The sequence below is a fragment of the Lampetra planeri genome, chromosome 3 (assembly GCF_965212315.1).
Source record: "Lampetra planeri chromosome 3, kcLamPlan1.2.h2, whole genome shotgun sequence".
NCBI classification, from domain to species: domain Eukaryota; kingdom Metazoa; phylum Chordata; class Hyperoartia; order Petromyzontiformes; family Petromyzontidae; genus Lampetra; species Lampetra planeri.
In genome coordinates, this window is record NC_136109.1 from 2914280 (window position 1) to 2939270 (window position 24991).

Below are 24991 nucleotides of genomic sequence, written 5' to 3' on the forward strand. Positions count from 1 at the left end.
GGATAAAGTATGGAGGATAAAGTACGGTGAATAACTGTCCTCAGCAAGCATCAAAATACAATAAGGATTGATATCATAGTTTACCAATGTCTGTGTCTAAACACGCAAGCTTAAAAATGTAACACATACATGTTTCAGGAGCATTCTAATTATTATTCCAGATTAAGGGGAGTTTAGCTGTAACGTCCACAACAGTGCTTAATCCTTAGCATCCGAATGGAGATTAAATATCTCTAAATGGACGACCAGATGGAAGACCTCAATTTGTGGATACAGGAAACCCGTGAATATCGGCAGGTTTGTCTTTTGCGATTTTGAACTATTGTAGCTACCACGGTGGTTAGTTTTGGCCTGTCGTGGTTCTAGTGTACCCGGAAGAACTGCATCATTGACTGACACCGTGGTGCTAGCGAGGGACGCAAGGCTGTCAGTGGTACCTCGATCTTTGCCGTGCAAGTACCTCGCGGACAAAGACAAAGATCCACAGCGTAGCCTTAACCAACTGTTGGGGCAAGTGCTATTAGCGAGCACCTATGAAGGCCGGCACAACACACGAGGAGGTGGGTGGCCAGCATCATGCCTGGCCGCCTTTGTCTCCCCAGTGATGATGTTTACACATCATACCAGGCACTCATGTGAGGCCGAGTCAACCTAGGGGAGGGCCCAGGAACGATTCAGATAATCGTCACTGGTGTTGGGCGTGAGCAGGAATTTAACTCGAGTCACCGAGTTCATAGCGCGACCACTCCCCACAAACACACACACCTGCTTTGGATCATAAGTACAGGATTTATACTATTTATTGTCTTGGAATATTTATTGTATAATGTTTTTGCGTGTTTATGTTTGGCTGCCTTGTACCTAACCCCATTATTTATGCAAGGCTGAAGTATTGTATTGCGCGGTTTTGGCTTTCGTGGCACTTTCAAACAACGTAACCCCCGCGATATGCAAGGGTCTCCCGTATATCTTTTCCGGTACTGAAAATGTATTTTTGGCACCACGTTTAAAAAGTCGCTGATAACCCGCCGGTAAATAGAGCGTCATTTCCACGTGTCTCTCATTCATGCATTTTTTGTCAGTGAATAGGAAGTCATTCCACAAAGCAGGAAGGCAAATTAAGGAAAATCGCAGACATGAATTTTCACACACCCTGCAACTCAAAAATGTTGCAGATGATAAAGACACTTCTTGTATCATACAAATTTAATTGCATGAGGTGAAAGTGAGAGACATTTACCTACTAAACATGGAGATACTGTCCTTAACTATCACAACGGACTAGAATTCCATTTTGATTAGGGTGACAAAAACCCAGTCACTGAGACTATTATGTAAGGCTGTAAATTAAACAGTTTCTTCCATCACCAGATGGGCTTCTATAGCCGTCTGGAATGCTCTTGCATCCGGTATTAGGAAGCCATTGGAGCTATGTACTTTTAAATCTATAGCAGTTGACTCATTTCTTTGACAATGCTTTTGTGTTTAGTTCGTTGTCCTTCCCCTGCACCTCCGCTTAGCACTATTGGCTACATACGGTGCGAAAGTTCAAATTACATGCATACAGTAAGTTCCCGAGATGCAGAAGATCCGAGTTACGGATATCCAACTTTACGGAAATCATGTAAAAAATTCAACGTGCGGAAATGTTTGCGTTAGTTACGCAAGCACAAATAGTGCAGCGTGGTGAGGTTGCAGATGAATACCGCAGAGCGAGCTGGTATTCAATGATCTTTTTATCCAGTGTACCCATTCATCTGACCTATCATGAAATGGTTGTTACTAATTTGGCTACTCTGTAAAACTGGGTTCCCTCTGCATGGATTCACTCTGCATGGCCTTTTCCCCGAATGCATCGTCTGTACAGAGCGAGGGGGGTGTACAAAGAAGGTGTTATACTGTAAAAATAATACTTAATATTCCTAAATGAAGTAAACACGTATTTAGGGATGCTATTTTGCCACACAAACCAAGATAAACTACGTAGTTACCTTTGATATTTTCCTTGATAGTATCTTTGACCTGCTGAAATATGTCACCGGCCTTCTTCCCAGCAAGAAAAGAGGATGTTGCCAAACCTCCACGGTCCAAGAAACTGGACGGCCTACGTAGGGTGTCTGGAGAAATAAGCGCAGGTACTGGGCGTGATGCCTCTTCTGTCAGCAACTGTACAACCAAAGCCTCCACGTCAAAAAATAGCACATGGATGTCCGGATCTCCCAAACTCATGCGAAGGGCCTGAACTAGCAGTGCCGTGTTGGAGTGTTTCGGGAGCGCATCCTGCAACAAAACAGAAAGATAACACGTCAAGTTAAAAGGTGAATGTTTTTTACTTGAATCCTAAAAAGGTAGACAACATTTACCATCAACTATCCGAGTGTGCAGACAAATTAAACCTTCCTCCTGAAACATGTCTAAATATGGAAAAAAACCTAAAATCCTTTGGACTAGATTTATAAATGGATAATAAGATGATGGTATTCACAGATGATAAAATTAAATTATCATTAACAGCCATGGTGAACCACTGCTGAATAAAATCCTCCCCAAGCTACTGCCATATCTCACAATAATGCAATAATCTAAAAATAAACAACAAACTAATCTATTTTTTATTTTACCAAGTAAAGCCCACTGAGCTATACAGTTCTTTTTCAGAAGCGATCTGGCCACAAACGATAGCTCTATGAATTGGCTTATCATATGGAAATTGATCGCAGCCAAATACTCTAAACGCATGTTTCTAAATGTGGAGGGAAAAACCAGAGGACCTGGAGAAAATCCCACGTGACCAGGGGGAGAACAAGCTAACTTCAAATACGCAGTTATCAATCAGGGTCGGGATCGAACCGACGACCTCCTGCACACCAGGTGAAGGAGTTAACATCTTGCCAGTGCAGCGCCCACAAATAACCGATTTCAACGCTCCATTTCCTTGTTCTCTCAGATGCGTAAAATGTATTATCTGTCACTTTGCCATGATTTTTAACCATCAGCCATCATCTCATCAAGCTTCCCAGGCCCACTTTTGTTTACAGTTTGAATGATGCCATTAACCATTTGTGCCTATTTCTGTCTAGGTGTTATTCCGATCAACTAATTTCTCCACGTTTCTCCGTGCACTTTTTTCATGAATGACCATGCTACTGGACCATGTCATAGCAGGCAGTATTCACTCATTAAATGTAACCATTGTTAAATGAGAATGTAATAAATCAGTAACTTGTGAATTCAACTTTAATTCAATCGTCAAATAATTAGGCACTCATTCGTAGTTTTTTCGTGAAAGGCAAATGTGTTTTGTCTAGTTTAAACTTACAAATGAGTATGCCAAACGCATGTTAAAGAGATGTCAACATGTTTTATGTTAAATACCTTGTCATTGACATCGGATGCAAGCAGGTTGGTGGCCAGGCTGTGAAGCTTGTGGTGGGCTGCGTGTTTGAGAGCGGCCAAGCTGCGTCGAGCCATGGCCTGCTTCAGGTTTACTGCTGGATGGCTCGCACTCTCTAAGGCTGCTGGAACAGCTTCATCACAACCTTGCAATATCTGCACTGCACTGATGCCCATTACACACCGATCCAATGCTCCTGCACACAAAGGATATAGAAAGGCACCCTTTTATTAGAATCTAAAGGCCTCTTGGAGATTTAAGAACAAAGAAAATCTTAGCCTAGCATTGTTGTTCCAACAGCTATACAACACCCGGTAGTCAATATTAATTGAACATGCTTGTCAGAAACCCAAATATAATATCCCAGGACCATTTAAAAGGCCATCCTTATCACTTCGCCCAATATATTAAACCTCCAACTGCACATCAGCCAATCGCTCTGCCTTTTCTCTCTGATGTGAAGGAATGGCCTACTCTATACTCTACTAGCCTTTTGCCCGTCCAAGGACGGGTGTATTGCAGTAAATCTAAAACTTGCAAGCAAAAAGCAGACCGCGACGTGATATATTCATTGCATCAATTCGTGTGCGATTTGTAAGGCCGCGGTGACACAGACTTATTTCATTTAAATGTCATAATCCCTTGTTCATCATGACGACCTTTTTACTTCGATGTCTCAATAGCGTGACGGAGATCGCGTGACGTGAGGGTTCTGCCTTTGTAGTGAGGGTTGTAAGTTGACGCTGAGGAGGGGGGAGGAGGCGCCTCGCCCCCCCATGTGGAGTGACGTCACCTGCTAATTATTATTAATGGAGGGAGTGTCCATTTGGAGGACGTCACCTGCTCATGATTATTCATGAGGGGGGCTGTTCAATGTGGAGTGATGTCACCTGCTCATGATTATTAATGAGGGGGGCTGGTCAACGTGGAGTGACATTCTTGGGTAAATATAGTAGTTAATTATAAGATGATGATATTGAAACATGCCATGGGTATTATTGTGTTTATACTTATGCACCACTGCTAACAAAGTCCCTAAAATTTTACATAATCTAAATGTTTCCAAGACATTGTAAAATAACTCAACATTTTCAATATTTAGGATAATAACTCAAGTCTGTGGTTGGTGTTGAGGAGATCATTGAACATCATGTGGTTGTGTAGGCCGTAGGGGATATAGTGCATTTAAACCGACGTGTTCGGAAAACGCACTCACAAATGTAGTTGCTCAACTTCAAGGACAGTGCACATTATCAGAGTTATGTTTTTTGTTTGCATTATGACTGCAGGTATTGTGGTCTATGCAAACATGACTCCTTGTAAAAAGGTGTCAGTTTTGTTGCCAGATAGAAGGGTAAAAAACCAATTATCATATTTTTTCTGGCAAATGAGGTTCCCATTGGGTAGTTGCTCATTATCGCACTTAAGTTATAAAACAGTTGCAAGGTCTCACCATTCTCCATTTGCCACACATAGACGGACCCATCTGAGCAGCCGACCACCAGGTAGTCGTCAAGGGGACGCCACTTGACGGTATGCACAGGGAAGAGGTGGCGTGACGCCAACATGATGCAGCGTCTTTCCTTGAGGCTCAACAAGGCCACCGAGTGGTCACTTGCCACTGAACACACACAGTGCTGCACACGCGGCTGTCTCATCAAGAACACAAGGACAACAACGGGAATTAACACACACGGTGGAAAACCTTTGTACATCTGAAACACTTTAAAAGTATAGCTCCATATTCTTGGTTCTTTCGGTAAAGTCACGTAGAAGGGAAACAATAAAATAAGAAAAATATAAAAGATTAAATTCTCACGACGTTTCGACTGCAACACAAGCAATCATCATCTGGTGTGAAAAACACAGCAAGGAAACTTGAAAAAAGTGGCGTTTTTTTCTAAACGTTAGCACCACGGACAGCGATTTTGGCAGTTGTTCAGATGGATAAGTCCATAACGATAAGAAAAAAACGCCACTTTTTTCAATTTTTCTTGCTGTGTTTTTCACACCTGATGACGATTGCTTGTGTTGCAGTCGAAACGTCGTGATAATTGTATTGTTTTATATTTTTATTATTTTATTGTTTTCCTTCCACGTGACTTTACCGAAAGAACCAAGAATATGAATCCCTGCAGTCACGAAAGCTTTAAATCAAAAGTATAGCTCCAGTCCATGCCCCTCTGTGAATCACACTGGTTGAACAAACTGCTTTTTGTGTTTAGTTTGTCGTCTTTCTCCCACACGTCCGATTAACATCGTAAGCTGTGTACGGTGCGAAACAAGTTCAACATACATACATAATACTTATTTTTCAGTTATGGAATGGTTAGCTTAGTCGTATTGGAAAATTGTTTAAATAAACTTTATTACACAAAATAATATGCTTATGGTGTTCCAACAAACCAAAAATAAAACTTCGTGGGAGGACAAGTGCTTTGTACAGACTCATTACTTAAAATCAAGTGTGTCGATGATGGCCAAAATGTACATTCTTACACAATATTTAATCACCTTTGTATATTCTATAAAATGTGAAGTGTATATTTCAAAATATAATGCATTATCACGGTGATATATTAACAAAGACACAATAAAAAAAACAATTGGTTATTTTGTCCCATTATCAAAATAATATCAAACCATGGCTCATGCAGCTGATAAAAAAAAACTGTATGGATTTTAATGAAAAAGTACATGATTAGTGTTTTAAGTGTCGTGAACTTACACTGCATCCTTCTGGAGGAACGAGCAGCTGTAGGATCTCGCCACCGTGGATGCAGAAGGTGTGCAACATTTCTCCAGAGATGATATCCCAAAGGATCACAGAGAAGTCCACACCCCCAGAGAGCAGCCAACGTTGGTCGTAGCGAGGGGACAGCTGATATGGGTAAAGCAGGCTGCTCACTTTGCCTTCGTGTCCACGTAGTGTACGGTGGGGTGGCCAGCCTAATCTCGCGCGACACGATGGGTAAATCACATATTTACAGGGCATGAAACAAAGTAACGAGACTTTCTCTCTGCGCAGTTTTACATATTCACAACACAGATCACAAAAAAACCTGGACTAACGAGTCTAAATAGAGTTATGCTTTTGCTATATTACAATAAGCCAGCTGTTATAAAGTGAAAAAGATGACAAGTCGGTGTGTCAACATATTGCTCATGACATATGTAGAATTATACCACTGAAATTTCAACTATAATGATAAAAACCTTAAAAATGCAACCCAAAATATTAAAAACTCTCACTTCATGGGTACAGCAGTCCCCGAGATACAAACGTCCGACTTACGATCATCCACACTCATGAACGTCCATAAGATATCATTTTTAACCATCCGACTTGCAAACGATCGGTCGTAGTTACAAACCGAACCGCGGAACTATTTTGTTTGGCGAAGCGATGCTCCATGAAATTGTAATGAGTCCCAGCATCCCGCCCCTTCTGACAAGCAAGCCAGCATCAGGACTCGAGGTAAGTGAAAATAAAAAATATTTTTTGTTTCTTTTCATATTACTTTATTTTAGGTTTGATTTACTATAAAATATCTATTACAGTATTATATGCAAATGTACAATATTTTTTCTGATTTATGAGGTTAACAATTGCTTCCCTTATTTGTTGAACCATAACCCATATTATTACACTGACCGTATGCACTGTACAATTAAATATTGAGTTCCGAGATATGAACAAATCGACTTAAGAACAGGTCTCAGGAACGCAACCCATTTGTAAGTCGAGGACTGCCTGTACCTAGCTGTATATCCCAGGCTGTTGCTTAAAATGAGTCAGATCTTATAAAAACAATGTCACTTCTAAGACAGTAGCCATAACAATGATCTTACTAGTATGTAACTGATAAACAGTCCACTGCATACAGAGAGTCCCCGAGTTACGATGGTCCGACTTACGATATTTTGATCTTACGAGGACGATACGACAAACTTGTAAAATATTTTAAATTTCGCGCAGCAGGCAAACGCAGCAGCGTACGAATCTTGGTAAGTACAGTACAATATGATATGTTACGATATGTTCAATGCATGTATGATACGTAGCTTTAGCAATTTCATTTTAGGGTTACCACGATACGATCAATGCATGTTAATATTTTTTATAGCAGATAGGATTGTTTCCTGAAAAAACTTTCTATTCAATTTCAGTTCATATAGGTAGGATAAGAATTTACCTTGGTTTTTTACTTTACATTTTGCTGTGCAATACAGTATTGTAATTAATAAATATAAACAGTTTATACAGTACGGTACTGTAAATTGCTGTTTTGCTAAATTATCACCATTCTTTAAGACTCATGGGTAGGCTAGACCATCTTCGACTTACGAAATTTTTGACTTACGATGGGGTCGTCGTAATGCATCTCCATCGTAAGTAGAGAACTACCTGTATATAATACAGTCAAGCATCTTCATTCACACACGTTTTTCTTTTGCAAAATTCGTTTATTCGCGATTTTATATTTATATACCAGTTCAAGTTTCACGCCTTTTTCCCTTGACTATTCGTGATTTGGCAACATGGCATCGTTACAGAGAGGTACTGGCACAGTGGTGGATTGTGGGCCCCGTGTGCAACATCCAGGATTAGAGAGTGATGAATCAGTCTGAAATATGGGAGGCATTTGTCGGGGGTAAAGGAAGGTAAGAAAAAGAAAATCTGGGTGTCGTCGGCGAAGAAGTGATGGGGGAAAGTTAAGTGAAGAAATTACATTTTTACAGAAATATAACAATCTGAAATAGTTATTAAGTTTTGTCCTTTAAGTATCCTTACACTAAACTGCCACGTATTGCGAAGAAATGTCTCACTCCGGTTTGAACGGCTGCCTCTTTATGTGTAGAGGATGTGGTTACCTCTGCGTGATGCATGTTCGCCGTGCAGCAGCTGTACAGCTGCAGTCTGCGTTGCAGGTACAATGATAATACTCCCGTCTTCACGGCCACACACGAGCTGTCCACTGGCAGGAATGTAAATGCTGGACATCACCAGCAGAGGTTTGCTGCATCCTGGAACCACACTCAACTGATCTATGACACCTGCTGGACGAGGCACGGCCACCTCAAAGTGAGACTTCAAACTCACCCGTCTGGTCATGTCCAAATCTGGAAGAAAAAAAAGAAATGTTATTAATCAATTTTATTTCCTATTATGCCACATATATTACGTAAAATATTAATATGTTTGTCTTTGCAAGCACATATCACATATAGAGGAACAATGTGTTATTCGTGAGCACCCATTACGTACAGCAGGACAGAGGTGTTTAAAGAAGTGGTGGGGCCAGCATTACGGACAAGCTGAGGCCGATGCTGCAATACATGTTGGAGGTGTGTAGCTAGCTGTACAATAGCTGAGCAAGGTGTGCTAAAGTTGCTGGATCTGGCGGACATACCAAAGCAATGGCGAGGTGTAATAGAATTCATGGCCGTGGCCTGGATGACTTCTTAACATTGACGGACTGTATGTGTGTATGACAGGAGTGTCCACTGCACTCTCGTTATGCCACTTACAGAAGGGATTGATAATGTGTGCGGTTAATCCACTCTGCAAACTCCGTACTTTATATGCTCACTCTCTGCAACCATGTGATTCTGTTTCTGAGACAAATTACATTAATTTGACGCCTACCTTGGGATGCATCAGCACGTGTGAAGCACCCTCGTGATATGCCTACTCCGTGAATTTGAATGGCAATCCAGATGCCTCATGAAGGATGTGATATCTTCCTACCATGGCGAAATCTGCACTATACTTGCATTTTACCTTGGATAGATATATACTGCACTGGAATCTGTTCTTAACCAAAATGCAATTAATCTCCCACTGTGTGCTTCCATCTGGAGAGTGCAAAATCCATTTTCATGAAAGTTTATGAAGAAATGCATTGGTCATAATTTTGGTGGATTCTAATTGTTGCACATATATTTTTAATTTTAAAACACGTTTGTGAGGCTTCTGGAAGAAGAACAACATTCATGGATATCAAGGCTTATTATGCAAGATGCTGAAATACTGACCACTTTGATGTTGCGTTTGTTCTGCCGGTATGCGCCAAACTGTCAACTGGCCCATAGAGTCGCCTTGCACAAGTAGCCGTGACGACGACGACGACGGCTTTCCATGGAAATACTTCACGACTGGCAGGCAGATTAATGGCTGATCACAAATATACAAGTGTAAAAAAAAAGCATCAATAAACAGGTGTCCATAAATGAAGGTATATGCTGGTGTCCATTCATTACATTCATATCCCCCAAAATACATCATTAGAAAACTATTTACAAATGGTACGTTACACATTGTTATGCATACATGTACGTGCAATGAATTTAAGAACAATAATATGAAATGTTCTCAGAAAAAGCAAGTGTTATTACAAAGGATTACATTTAAAGCGTAGGACTAACTCATTTGAGTATTTAAAGAAAATAAATACCTAGAAAAATCCCACACAACTTAAACCTGTACAGATCATTTAGAAACCTGTGGCTATCCATTTTAACTCTGATCTCCAATTTATTGGATAATTTAGAAGAGGAGTCGGGGCAGGAGATACCCTTGCCAGGGTTAAAAGCTTCTTAGCTCAATGGGCCCTACCACAGGTAAAATAAAATAAACAAAACACATTTGAATATTAAACAGATATTTAATTGGATAGGACTTTTTTTCGATGTAAAGCTTTCGTGACGACAGGGATTAATATTATTGGTTCTTTCGGTAAAGTCACGTAGAAGGGAAATGTAATATTTTTATTATTTTATTATTTCCCTTTTACGTGACTTTACCGAAAGAACCAAGAATATGGATAGGAGGAATTAAAGAAAAACAGAAATGGAGATTGGCTTAAACAGTTCAGATTTGCTGATGATAGTCATTATAGGAGCCAATGGATTGCAACGTCCTGTTAAAGATCACATCATTAGCTCTTTCAGCCAAATAAACAATGAGAAAATGCAAGCGGTCCTCTCTTTTACGACACAATGCATCCCTGAAAACCCCATCATGAATCAGATCGTCGTAAATTAGACCCTATTTTCCCAGACAGTAGAAACATGACTTGCCCATGTGTTTTTGTCGTTTTATCAGTCATATTTAACAGGGTTTAAGAGGCAAAAATCCCCATAAACACTTGAGAATAACAACATCTCCACGCCAAGTGACATCGGAAACCAGACAGACTCTGTTCAAAAGTGTTCGAATTCATGTCGGGAGATGTGGTGTAAATCAAGTTTCTGTGTCTTAAAACGATCCATTGTGGCATTATAGAAACGTCGTAAATGTGGATCATCGTGAATCAGACCGTTGTAAACCGGAGACCACCTGTACATAGATACAGTAAAACCTTGGATTGCGAGTAACTTGGTTTGCGAGTGTTTTGCAAGACGAGCAAAATTTTTAAATAAATATTAATTTGATAAACGAGCGAGTCTTGCAATTCGAGCACTGTTGTACGTACAGTATACGCTTTGTCTGCCGAGCGTCACGTGATCACAACTGAGCCAATGGTTCTTCTCGCTCTCTCGCTGCGGGATTGTGGGTAATCGTCTCCCGTGCTCGGTCTTAGTCAACGTGCCTCACTCGTATAATCAACATCCGTGCGAGCGTATACTGTTTACTAAAGTGTTGTGACCACGTGTGTGTGCGTAAAGCATTTATTTAATTTTGTGTCCAAGTGTAGTTAACTGTTCTTTAGTAACTTTACTGCAAGTGAAAGTCATCCTACACAATAACCCTCCTCTCCTCTCTCTCGTCTCCCTCACACCAGCCACGATTACATTTATTTAATAAATTTGATTACTTGATATTACATTTAAATAATAAAAATATAAAAAGGTATTTTGTATTAATCATTTTTATATGAAAACAGTATTTTTGGGTTGTGGAACGAATCATCTGAGTTTCCATTATTTCTTATGGGGAAATTCGCTTTGATATACGAGTGCTTTGGATTTCTGGAACGAATTATGCTCGCAATCCAAGGTTTTACTGTATATGATTTTTAGCTGAATGCCCATATTCACCTTTTGTGAATTAGAGAACATAAATTTTAAAAAATCTTCCACAATTTTGTCTTGAACCAATCATCCAAATAAATATATATAAAATACTAATAATATATATAAATGCCTACTAAATTAAATCACGACGTTTCGGAGGCCAACACAAGCTTCCGTCTTCAGGTGGAACCGTTACAGCCAAATTCACTGTAATAAGTGAAAGAGCAATGATAACCTGTTCATCCGGAGGGCAGGTGATCCGATAAAGCCGCTTGGGGGGTGAACTGTCGATGACCTTCCCAACGTCACTGCGGAAGTGTTTACTATCCGGAAGGCAACTGCAAAAATAGGAAGCGTTGTCATTTGAAAAGTATTGTTAAAACCACGGCACACCGTATTACACATTCAATAAGGCCAAATGATAATGCAAACAAGCAGATGAACACAAACAGATTAGTCAGCTATGTCAAGTAATGAGGCACAGATAAACTTAAACATGAATGTGCAGTATACATAAGATTTAGAAAATGCAACTTACACTCAACGTTCTTAGGTGTATATTTCTATATCTTAAGCCAAATTATCCATAGAACCATATTGCCCGAAAAACTAATGCAAAATGCTCTTGTGAACTGACTAAATAGAGACATGTGATACAGAGAGTATATACACAATTAATGCCACACTGCCTAATAAAATGTATTTGACTTGCAATGTGAGATGTAAACTCAGAAACGATCAAAAATTCGAATGAACATTACAAAAGCAGAGGTGCTCACTTTAAACATTGCCTAGTATTTATAAGATTCATGAATATTTACACAACGTTCAGCAGAGCAACTAACCACGTTGAATAATAACATTGGGATATCTTCACATTTTTCCAAAAAGTAACAAGATATTTTACTTATCATTGAATTCATTACTGGTATTAATAATGTGAGCCTCTTTAACGGAGGTATACAACTATAACAATATACCCATGGGTATGTGTAGAAAAGTAGGCCTACAAAATACATTCAATTCAGTTAATTAAAAAAAAACATGCAGGCTTTGATTTGTAAGCAAAACAGAACCTCTATTTTACACTGCACTAATGTTGGGTCTGACATAAAATAAAATAAAAACACACATATAATTCTCATGGCGTAGGGTTATCCAAAAAGGTGTGATGCTTTTACAGTCTGCAGAAGTTTTACAGTAGGGGGTTGATGTGCATTCCCCATTAAGTAATTTTCAAGTACATTTTCAAATTTGGCATGTTTGCACCATAATGCTGGAACAAACTGTCCTATTATTTTCAAAAAACATCACCAGATCTTTAACATCCAGTGACACCTGCAGTATTAACCAGGGCGGCCTGCCGGATCTCAACCGCGAATGCACTACCGTTGGATCATGTTAGTACCTGTGTACATATTGTACACACAGCGCGCAAGGTAAGGGTCCCATGAGCAGTGGATGGGATTCCTTACTTCTGGCAACAGCGTCAAGAGTATCCCAGTTACAAGATACAAGCAACACGTTGTGCCCATGTGTAAGTGCAACTGGCTTGACCCCCAAGCAATGTGGGGAAAGTTACGTAAAAAACATAGTAACTTTGAAAAATTAAAAATTATGTACCAAAAAAGTAATGTTTGCTGCTGAAATGTCACTTTATATTAGTTGTGAAAACTTTCTAAAGTACTTAGGTTACTTTTAAAAGTTACTACTCGGTAAGCTACTTTCGAAAGTTACTTGACTAAAAGACAAAGGCACATATACAAACGTACAGTACTGGCATACTGTAGATACGCACACACATATTCTCTATCTTTGACCAAATTAAAACAGTAACTACTGTATTCAATCAATTACACTTCATAACTATTACAGTACAGTGAAATGGCAAAAATATGTGTTGATGTGGGTGTACTGTTTGGAGATCTTAAAAGTCTGTGAAACGCTGCAATAAAAACTCCAAAAAAATATGCAATGAAGCATTTGCCATGGATGGCACATGCCTTGAAATCACGCCGAAAATCAAGCAACACAAAGGCATGGAAAAAGAGACACGGAAGCACAGAGACATTGTTTTTCGGAGTTTTTAAGTTACATAACTAAAAACTCAAATAGTTTTGCAAATTAATGTATGCCCAGTGTTAGGCGTGGAAGGCAATATGGCACATGGTGCATGCAAAGTTGTTGGGAGCTCACCTGGGTGGCAGGCAGTAGACAGATGCTGCTCCTTCCTCTGTCCAGATGATTACACTATCTGCAGTTAAAAACTTTCCTCCTGACCACCGCTCTCCTTTTTCGGAGCACACCGAGCAAAGGACTGAAAAATCACCTGCGTCAAACACCTGGCAAAAAAAATGTATTTAGAACTCTGAGCATGTACCACCTCGGGAAGACAGCTTAATTGAAATATCATTGAGAATATGGTTTCGCTAATAAGGTAAGGCTTTCGCAACTGAAGATGCCGTGTTTATATGGGAAAAAGGGAATTAGGTTTCCATATCTGACTGAACATACACTATCCTGTACTGTACGCATAAATAACATCCATATATTTAATAAAATTGTACAATAAAAATAGATAACACAAATAATACAACAAAATAGAGTAAATAAAATACATCAATAAATTATACATTAAATTTGGCACTTAATTACTTTGGATGATGGGGATGTGATGATGATGGTCAGCAGATGCACTATCACCCCGAACAAGTCTATGCAACAAATTGACTATATGAACTAAAGTTTTAACTTTTTCTGCCTTTTACTCTTGCTCTCATTTCCTCCACTCACTTGACGCTTAGACCCCATGATTGAAATTTAAAAAGACACTTATATACTGTGCTGCAAAAACACCCCTTCCCATGACGAGGTTGCCAAAATCGTGAATAGCTGAAGGAATAAGGCACGAACGTTAAACTGGTACACAAATATAAAATCGCAAAGAATCGAATTTCGCGAAAGAAAAATTCGCAAATGAAGAGGTTTTACTGTAGGACTCCTCCCCAATAGCGTAGACTTCATGACTGAAATACTAGACTGATGCTTCAAATTTAGTTTTCATATTACACCACATGATAATACCTGAAATACCGCATTACTATCCAATCTACTGCAATACAAGTCAATATAATAACAACGTTTGCAATGCAAACAACTTCCCCAAAAAACACTTTAGCAATATTTGTAAAATAGTACGTAAATTATAGTGAAGCTTGAGTAAATGTTTGACAATTCAAATGATTAAATGTTGAAGTAACAAAATAACCATTTTATACAAGAGAAATATTCATAACCCTTAAAACCTTTAAACGAGCTAAACATTTTAAAAAAGTAAGTAACCTTCTCTTGACCTGAACTGTCCTGCTAACTACAGACCCGTCTCTCGCCTTGCCTCCACAGGTAAGGTTCATGAGGTCGTTACGCTGAAACTGGCAGGACTTCGGAAGAGGCATATTCCTAAGAAAGCTCGAGTTCAGGGTGACGAATAGCCTCCTCATAGCAAGCTATCGGAAAATCCATTCCCATTTTTGGTTCTGCTTCATTCTCTCTGCAGATTTTGCCGTGGTGGATCATGCTGCCTAAAGCTGATTTGTAGATGGTTTGGAACATCTCTTAGATGGTTCCATTCTTTCCTTACAGGTAGGTCTGAAGAGGGCAGTGAATGCAATTTATTCCTCAGCTGATTCTTTGTGGGGTGTCGAAGGGCTTCGTTATATCACCCATGCTCTCCACAGTACACACGCTACCGTTGGGAGACATTACAAGGTGGTATCGACTGAGTGTACACTGCTATAGAGACGATACCCAGTTATATGTGACACAGAGGCAGAGATCAGTTACAGTTGAATTGATTCAAAACAGCGTCATTTCACCGAATGCGGATACAGAGCAGATCTTTGTTTTTCTACTTTAATGCTGGATGTGATGGCTGTGGTGGTGGGTAGAGGAGGAGTTTGAAGGCGCTGCTGCCGAACCTGGACCTTACCATCAGCCTGACCATCAGCCCCACCAAAACTAAGCACCTGCCTGGGTATTTTGTACCATCAGACACTCAACCCCCACAACTCCCAATTTGGTGATAGGGCAGTTGTGGACAGAGTGGAGTGTTTCACACACCTGGGCAGTGTGCTCATGACCGGCTCCAGTTTGACAGCAGAGGTCTCACTCTGAATCAGTCGAGTGGCATTATCTTTTCATCAGTTGCATAACGCTGCGTGGACGCTACCTGATCTGTCGCTCCACACGAAGCTTCAGGTCTTCTCGGCCACCATCATGCCCTCCATTCTCTTCGCTTGCAAAACCTTGGACCCCCCTAATAGAACATCTTCCTCGGTTAAAAACATTTAGGCTGGCCTGTCTATGATCCATCCTGGGTTTAACCAGGCTGGATTGTTTGAGCTCACAAATCCTTGAAAGATACAGACAAAGTCCCATCGGGGAGCTCCTCCGCCAGGCAAGGCTGAGTTGGGTGGGTCATGTAGCCCGCGTGCCCAGCCACCGCATGCCTAAACAGCTTTTGTTCAGCCCGATAGAGGGGGCTAAAAAGGAGCGGTACGGGCTAGACAAGAGATGGAGTGATATGGTAAAAGAGGATGTGGAGCTGAGTGGACTTGCCGATGGGTAGTACCAGCGATGTTAAGATCGGCCTCTGTGGATGAGGCTCATGAAGGAGGCTATTGGGCAGTTGGAGGCAGTAGCCCTCCAACAACAACAGAGGGCAGTGGAGCAACACTCACAACAACGTGCGGAGCGCTGGGCGGCTAAAGCAGAAAGTTGGCACAGTAGGGGGGGCACAGGTGTTGCATCGGCCAGTCATCTCAGACAGTCGACCTATGGCACCTGGTAATCGCCGGGGCTGGCCAGCGGAGTGCTCCCATGGCAAAGGGAGCAAGGAGGCAGCGAAGCTTGGTGGGGAGGCTTCCCAAGCACCCCAAATCGCTACAAGTCCCCCAACTGGCACTCACCTGATGAAGGCTGACTAATATCAAAATGGTGAAACAAAGAAATGGATGAGAGCAGGTTTAAATGCTTTCGTTTTGTAAAGCGACACTTGATAATACATGTAATTTTTCCCAATGTGCATTGAGAAGAATGGTTTTAATCAGTATGTTCTACCGGTTATCACATATGGTTCATATATCAACAAGATAACGGTGTGCAAAGCATGGAGATGCATGCTTGAAATTACAGAGGTAGAAAGAGGAAAATATGGATAAGGGAATGTCTAGTGAACTTATTTTGCACCATGCATATCCAACCGTGCTAATCGGAGGTGCGGACTATACTCAAGGTTAATGACACAATTTAAACTATTATGACAAGTGGGCTTGGGGCAGGGATAGCCAGGACGAGGGATGATGCTCCGAGGTGAGGAACAATAAAACTGGTCGACAATTTTTTAGATGTCGTCTGCTTCAGAGATGAAATGCGCTTTATTATGGATTGAGGTGCTAAATTCAAATATGACAATTAAACCGGCCAATTGGCTACTGTTCCCAAGATATTTACGCTTTTACATTTTACGTCTATGTATATTGTGTATATAGTAGAGTTTTACTCAAAAAATTATGACCCTATGTCTTTTCATGTGTTTATGGTTGCTTTACATGACAACTTTTAAATGATAACGGAGCAGCAGCTAAGGAATTGAACAATTCTGAGAGGATGTCCACTGAGCAGCTGGAGGGATAAAAGTAGTTCACGCGCAGGAGAGATTGCGACTGCAAGACTGAGATGTGGCAGCAGCTTGGAGAGGACTGATCATGGCTGATGATGATGAATTCTGAAAAAAGCTAATCAACTGCAGTATGCCAGACACCCCCCATCACCAGAGATGCTCTTACCCCATTTAATCCAGCTTCCCAGAGGTTTTACCATACAGCAATGATCTGTTACACAAGAAATGTATGAAGAAAAAAAAACGTTATGGATGCCATTACTTGCAAAATAAAAGTTTAACGTTGAAAACTGTTACCATCCAACATGATGTGGAGACCAGCAACAACGATCGGCATGTGAAGGAGCAGAAACAGATGTCTTGGCAGTCGGTGCAGTGAATTGGCTTTGATTCTTCCTCGTGCAATATCTCTCCTATCTGGAACAACAAACAACATCTTGGGAAAACACATTTATGTACACATAAGCACGTAAGTGTTCTTTAGTTAAGAATGAGAACATTTTTGTATTCTTTCAATTGCAAAATCATTCTATAATATAATCTGTAGAGAGTCTATTTAACTGTAATTATGTCAATTACAAAGTAGAGTCAGCGTGATTATTAAGGTGTTATGGGTCAATTAATGAGTGTTTATATCTTGGTGGAAATAAAAGCCCCTGTAGAAAGCCCACGCATGTGAGGGGTCCAACACTATCCAACACAGACAGAACGGGTGAGGTCCACATTTGTTGGGATGCATGGTGCAAAAGTATAGTTAATATAACCACGATAACCATTCCTACAAAATCACACCCTTCACATGGCAGATAAGGACTATACCAACCTTGATTGTTTTTCAACTTCTGATATTTGCATAATCCAGATATTATGTTTAAAATATCTGGATCATTTAGTGCATGCACTATTTAAAAGCCCTAGTCATTACGATTAACATTACATAATAAAGTGCGTAATATATTGTAACGATTAAAACACTTAAAGTTCACCGTTGTACTCACCTGCAACTTATTAGAAATGTTTTTCAGATTCCAGACTTTAAGATTTCCGGAAACGGACACAGCGATCACTTTGTCCCCTGTAATATATTCACAGCGGACAAATAAATATAGGCAAATAGAATTATTTTAAACCATACTCTTTGGTTCTTTCGGTAAAGTCACGCAGGTGAAAAAATAAAAATAAAATTAAGACTAAAAATTTAAAATATAAAAAATTTAATTAAATCACGACGTTTCGGAAGCAACACAAGCCTCCGTCATCAGGTAGGACAAACACAGCAAGAAACAAAAATGACTGCAGTGGGCAAGCGATTATATAAGGTAAGAGGGGGGAGGAGAGATGCAGGGGGCGCAGAGTGTGGAGTAGGGGGGGGGGGAGAGTGACTCCTGTTGAGACACGGCTGGTCAGACACAATGCCGGCGCTGGGAACGGGCCTGGGAGGGGGGGAAGTAGAGTGCTACATAAATTGGGAATGTGGGTAGATATTCACCACTCTTGTTACAACACTCACGAGTCGTCAACTAACTTGACCGTTTCACATGCAGGCTTTCACGACCAATATTACGATGCATAATTGGTTTCTTTCGTGTAAAACTGTGCAAGAATGTGTAAAACCCTCCCACATCCGACACAGCCAACTAATAAAAATGTCAGTTGAACACGTAGGGCTTTCGCGACCATATATTATTGACAAGCATGACTACCCGGCTTCCCCCGGGACTTGGATTCACCACGCCCGGCCGCCTTTGTCTCCCTAGTGGCGATGTTCACAACACACCAGTTACTCGTTTGAGGCTGAGTCGACCTAGGGGAGGCCCAGGAGCAGTTGAAATAATCGTCACCGGTGGTGGCCGTGAGCGGGAATCGAACTCGGGTCGCCGGGTTCGTAGCGCAGCGTAGCGCGAACCACTGCGCATGCGCGGGTCACATGACAGATGTGATGTCACCGCTCACTTGCCGTGCAAAATATAGGCATTACTGCACCCACCCCCCCCCCCCAAAAAAAATACAAAAGTGTATTTTTATAATTTTTGCATGGTGTACAGTCTGGAATGTACCCACATGGCCAATTTCAAGTTTGTTGCATGTCGGGAAGTACGCTAAACATTTTGAACAGACACACATAATCACAAATTTCCCTTTTACATATATATAGATGATAAAAAAAATGTCTCTTAAATAAAACACGTCAAATATACTACCGCTCACATCACCGCTGATGTGTAGAATAATCTCACAACATTGACATAGGTAACGACGTTATGCTGGAGATTACATCCAGCCTCATCAGGCTGTTAACAGGAGCTCAGATCTCGGGTGAAAGCGCTTCATGATCCAGGCCCTTAAGTAGATGCCATGAAGGCATCGACACAGTTACACCACTTGGTCTAATTGAATCATTAGAGTTGATTGCTCTTAGCCATTTAGGCTTAATCAATAATTTAAATAATGTAACCAATTAGTACCCCAACCATTTGTTTTTATCACTAATTCCTCAGTGCTAATTCCCATAATATTATTTAACTCAATTAACCTTTAACATATTTAAGGATATCCTATTTTCACAATTGGCTAAATATGTGATTTATTATATTTTATACCTACGTGACTTTACGGAAAGAACCAAAGAGTATGGCTAAACATTCACTTTATGACACTTACCTGACCTGCCAATTGCAAACCATCAAATATTAATCCACTGTCATTATTAAATTACATCCCCAACATATAGGTTAGTGTTCTGCTGCAGCTGCAATACATTTGGCAACTTTGTTCCCGTGACACTTTCATTAATTGGCTGTGTGAGGTGAAGGAGGGTTTACGACACATTTTCACACCACCTAACCCAAAAGTAACCAATTATGAATCATAACCTGACCATCACCGACAACTCGTTCATGAAATAGAGCGTGTAGCCCCCTCTCCAATGCTAGACACCCATCTGTTGTACGATTTGTTAATGCGGCTGTGAGATGCATCATCATTTTAAATGGTAGAGTGCGTAGGCAGCACCCAGGCTAAGAATCTGAACGATTGGGTTTAAGGTTCTAGTGACAACTCATTCAATGAAATTGGCAGAACAGTAAGATAATTTCTCCAAGCAAAGATAGATGCATATATACAAAAAAACATACGTACAAATGATGCTGTTGACCATGTGTGTTCAAACCTCATAGCCACTGGGATACAGCAAGTAATGGTCAAATGTGTGCATTCTTTTTCACATCGAGTATTCCCTCATTATTCACGAACTTGCTGTCCGCGAATCGCATGTGGAACTTTATAAAGAAAGTGATGATGATAGAAAGTGATGACAGATAAAGAGATGACAGATGAAGTGATGAGAGAAAAAGTGATGAGCAAGAATGCGATGCACGAATGTGATGAGCTAAAGTGATGAGAGATCAAGTGAACTAATAGAACGTGATGTGATAGAATGTGATGTCAGAAAGTTGATGAGCTAAAGGGGTGAGGGAGAAAACTTCTCGAAGCTTTAGAAGCATCTGCGGATGTTGCGTGTACAATTTTGTTGCCCAATATTATTATACGCAAAAGTTGCTATTCACGAGTATCTCCGGAATGCATCCCTCGCAAATAACGAGGGAATACTGGACAGTTTATACATAACTAGCTGTACTACCCGGCTTAGCCCAGGACTTGGATTCACGACGCCCGGCCGCCTTTGTCTCCCCAGCGGCGATGTTCACACACCACACCAGTTACTCGTTTGAGGCTGAGTCGACGTAGGGGAGGCCCAGGAGCGGTTAAAATAATCGTCACCGGTGGTGGCCGTGAGCGGGAATCGAGCTCGGGTCGCCGGGTTCGTAGCGCAGCGCGCTAACCGCTACGCTACACTGCGTTATGCTTCCACATGCGCGGGTCACGTGACAGATTTGACGTCACAGCTCACTTGCCGTGCAAACAATTTCTGCATTATTGAGCTCCCCCCCAAGAAAAAAAACTAAAGTGTATTTTTATAATTTTTGCATGGTGTACAGTCTGGAAAGTACCCACATGGCAAATTTCCAGTTTGTTGCATGTCGGGAAGCACGCTAAACATTTTGGACACACACATTTTCAAAACTTTGCCTTTTATATATATGGAGATATTTTACCAACCTTGTGCTTGTGAAGAGAAAGCCATTGTCATAGCACTGATCCAGTCTGGAGAAATCTTGGAAACGAGGGTGAAGAGTATGTTCAGACTACTGGCATCCATGACAAGGATTTCTGGATAGTGGCCATAACACAACAATCTGCCTATTTGTGTGTGTCTGCTTGTGCTCTTATAATACTGAAAAAACAGAGAATATGCACAGAGCACACAACATGTTAATGATTTATGGCAAGATAGTATGGGCGGTCACATGATAACATAATTACAGAAAAGATTCAGTCATATTATGCTAAGTTTCCACGGTCATTAAAACATTGGGCCCAAACTATTCTGGGATTTTCTAAGAATGCCCCAACACAACTTGTTTCTTGTTCCAGTCCTCCTGTGCAGCTTCACAAAGCAATATTTCACAAGGCTTAACCTAGGCTTGGGCATTTTTCAAAATAAAATCAGGAATGTGAATCTCTCGTCTACGTTATCCAGTAGCATCATGGACTGGTTCCGAGGATGGCTCGGGTGCCAATGTCTATGTGAAGACTTCTGGCTGCGAGTCATGTGATCTGGCACTTGAGTCATGTGACTCCTGTAAGTTGCTCTGCGAATCCACGCTGAACACAGCTTCCCTGTTTGTGAACTGGGCTGGCTCACGTCCTCATGGCTGTGGTAATTTGACAAGTTACATCAAGGGCTCTTATGTATCACAACAACACCACACTGTGCAAGTCCATTTAAAACCTACGAGAGCCCAAATGATGCTTATGTTACCTCTATGGATTACAAGGTGTTGTGTCTCATGCTGTATGTAACTCCATTAACGGGTAAGTGTTCACATATGAATATCATGAAATATTCAGAAATTAAAACATTCCTAACAATAATCAATGAATACAAATGTGTTGTACATATCACAATTACATTTCCATCAAGATATATATTTTAAAAAAGGTGCAAAAAATATTAAGGTGTCACAACCAATGTCCAGACTTCTTTGGTCAGTGTGCAATGTCCAAGACGAGTGATACTCACGTGGATTGCTATGTGAGAGCAGGCAAGCTTCGTGAACTCAAGGCAACGTCCATCACTTACATCACTTAGACACATTTCTCTGAAAGAAACAAGTTAATAATTGTGAACATGTTAGCCATTCTACACAGCTAAGGGTGGCATGTGGAGGGCAGGCTTTAGAGTAACAACTGCTCCACATCAATCATCTACCACGTGGGCAATTCCAACCAGCTTTTCAAACCCACCTAATGAGTTTACAAAAATATCTGATTATGTGTTGATGTGTGCATGCATGTTCATATTTTTTTGAAGTGCAAACGCATTTTTTATGGACAAAACCTACTGACAAATATGATCAATTGTACCAATTGCAGCTACTACACCAGTCTCCCACTAAGCATGAAATCATGCATACAACTTTCAACACAATCACTATTACTATTCAATTGCTTGATTAAATAGCCGACCATTGTGGGTCAATAATTTCACTGGCGGATCATCTGCGACCTTATTTTTGCAATACAGAAAGTTAAAAATATAAATTCAAACCGTTCCTCCTCATACCATTAGCACATTAATTGGGTTTCCATTCATTACAGGCAAGCGGGTAATATTGCATACGAGTGGTTCGGATAAAATAAACACACGGATAATGCTAAATCCATGTAAATTAGACGGCAAAACGTGTTTATTTACCTCCGTAGAATGGAAGCCAATTAAAGACGTAGAATGCGTCATCAATTTTAAATGTTTCTCAAACTCATAGGTTTACTTGCCGATGGAGGCACCAACTCACTGACCAGCAACGAGTGAGGGGCAGTGACTAGAACCAAGGTGTGCATTAAAGGATGCGGAGAAATATGGTTAATCCCCTACCTGGATAATCTGCCAAGCGATAATTGAGAGTGAACTGTTTACATATTATTCATAGATATTAAGGTTTATGACCGGCTGTGATACACAAGTAATACTGGTAGGAACCTCCTGGTTACACCAGCCCACAGGGGATTATTGTGTTCATCCGTCCGTCGTGCAGGGAGGGGCTGGGTGGGGAGGGGCTGGGTGGGGAGGGTGAGGCTGGGTGGGGAGGGGAGGGTGGGGAGGGGCTGGGTGGGGAGGGTGGGGGAGGGGCTAGGTGGGGAGGGTGGGGAGGGTGGGGCTGGGTGGGGCTGGGTGGGGGGTGGGAGGGGTGGGGCTGGGTGGGGAGAGGCTGGTCACCCCGTGGTGCCCTTATAAAACTCAACGTTTAACCTACTCACGCCGGCTTGTGCCCGCCCTCACAGTCGGACATATTTGCGGAATACACCACGCCGCCGTTGACCCTGGCCATTGACCGAGCAACCCAACGTTCCTACCAGCTCCCTCTGCAGGAATGTGTTTATGTTCAAGTGCTGTGGATAAGATTGGCATGACTGCTACTGACCCATTTTCAGATGCACTGACGATGTAGACCTCTTCAGGCCCATCACTCGCCCTGCTGAGACAAGTGATGGCTGAAGAGTGACCAAACAGCAAGGCTCGTGGACTGATCTGTAGGTTGGACAAAAACAACGTAAACAACAAATGCATTGCCACTTTACGAGACCAATGTATTACCGATGTATATTTTTTTTTAATAAAACACAAAAACACATACAAGATTTCTAATATCCGCACTCCAATGATCCGCAAATTCTCACAACTCGAGACTTACCAGAAGTTCCCCCCAAATCAGCGAGACAGTTGATCCTGAAATTCGCTTTTTTTACATGTCTAAAAAATGCTAAATTATTCTCTTCTGAAACAAATCAGATCAGCACACAGCTATTCTGATGCAAAAAAAAAATAGAAAATCAAAAATAGAAATCTTACCTCAGTTTCCTGAAGCTCCAATGGAAGTGTAATGTCTGAGAATGATTTTTAATCCCAGACATTTCACATTTCTCTTTGCAGCTCCGCGAGATTCTATATGCAGCACCGTTATTTTGACATTTTACAGGGTTCGCATTGCGAAGCCATGGGGCCTCTTTGCAATACAGAGTACTTTCATCAATAAATAAATGGGTTTGCAGAAAGCTCGGTGAAATGCGGCAGATTTAAAATGCATCGTGGTCTGCAAATCACGATGCGCTGAATCGGGTGGGGCTAATGCGGAACTGCTGGGAAATGTGGTAGAAATTTTTATTTTTTGTTTTGCATCAGAACAGCCTAGATGTGCTGGTTTGAATTTTTCAGCAGGGAAGATTTAGCATGATTTATATTCTAAAAAGTACAACAAATCCTTTAACACAGACCAGTACAGGCAGACCTTAATTAGCACTCAAGATGCGTTGCTGGAGAAGTGAGCGCTAATCGAACCAGCGCACAGAGGGTCATTATATACCACTATAAGGCAGCGGTGGGAGACGAGGTTGTAGGAGCTGCTGTGCTCCCAGTAGGCCTCGGCAAGGTAAGGTAAAAGGTAAAAACAAAGAGCCTACCTTTACCCTACCTTTTACCCTTACCCCATACAAAATTACCCGATTACAGGGTAATTACTGGGGTACTACACATGAAAATTTTTTATAACAGGTAAATGCTAGGTAGAGCGCTTTATTCATATAAAATACTCTTGATGATTCCAATTTTACTTCCAAATGTTCGTTTACCGTGCATTAGGCTAGAAAACTAGCAACAGAGCCATGGGGAAAAATATATAGTTCTAAGCATAGAAAACAATTACGTAATGCTACAAAATGAAGAGAATTACGTGACGCTACAAAACAATTCTTATTGCTTAATCCTAGTAAAGCTTGGG

General features: G+C 40.9%; 1 protein-coding gene across 1 annotated transcript in view; it reads right to left on the reverse strand.

Moving 5' to 3' along the window:
• The window catches only part of LOC144736445 (WD repeat-containing protein 7-like), a 77038-nt gene that overhangs the window by 28136 nt on the left and 23911 nt on the right, over positions 1-24991 (reverse strand). Inside the window, exons 3-15 of the mRNA XM_078619025.1 lie at positions 23639-23745; positions 22237-22315; positions 21213-21387; positions 18092-18168; positions 17391-17510; positions 13610-13755; positions 11649-11751; positions 9434-9572; positions 8270-8518; positions 6123-6343; positions 4848-5043; positions 3376-3590; positions 1992-2280 (exon numbers count right to left, since the gene is read on the reverse strand). Coding sequence (XP_078475151.1) covers positions 1992-2280; positions 3376-3590; positions 4848-5043; positions 6123-6343; positions 8270-8518; positions 9434-9572; positions 11649-11751; positions 13610-13755; positions 17391-17510; positions 18092-18168; positions 21213-21387; positions 22237-22315; positions 23639-23745 — 2116 coding nt within the window. The remainder of the gene's footprint in view (positions 1-1991; positions 2281-3375; positions 3591-4847; positions 5044-6122; positions 6344-8269; positions 8519-9433; positions 9573-11648; positions 11752-13609; positions 13756-17390; positions 17511-18091; positions 18169-21212; positions 21388-22236; positions 22316-23638; positions 23746-24991) is intronic.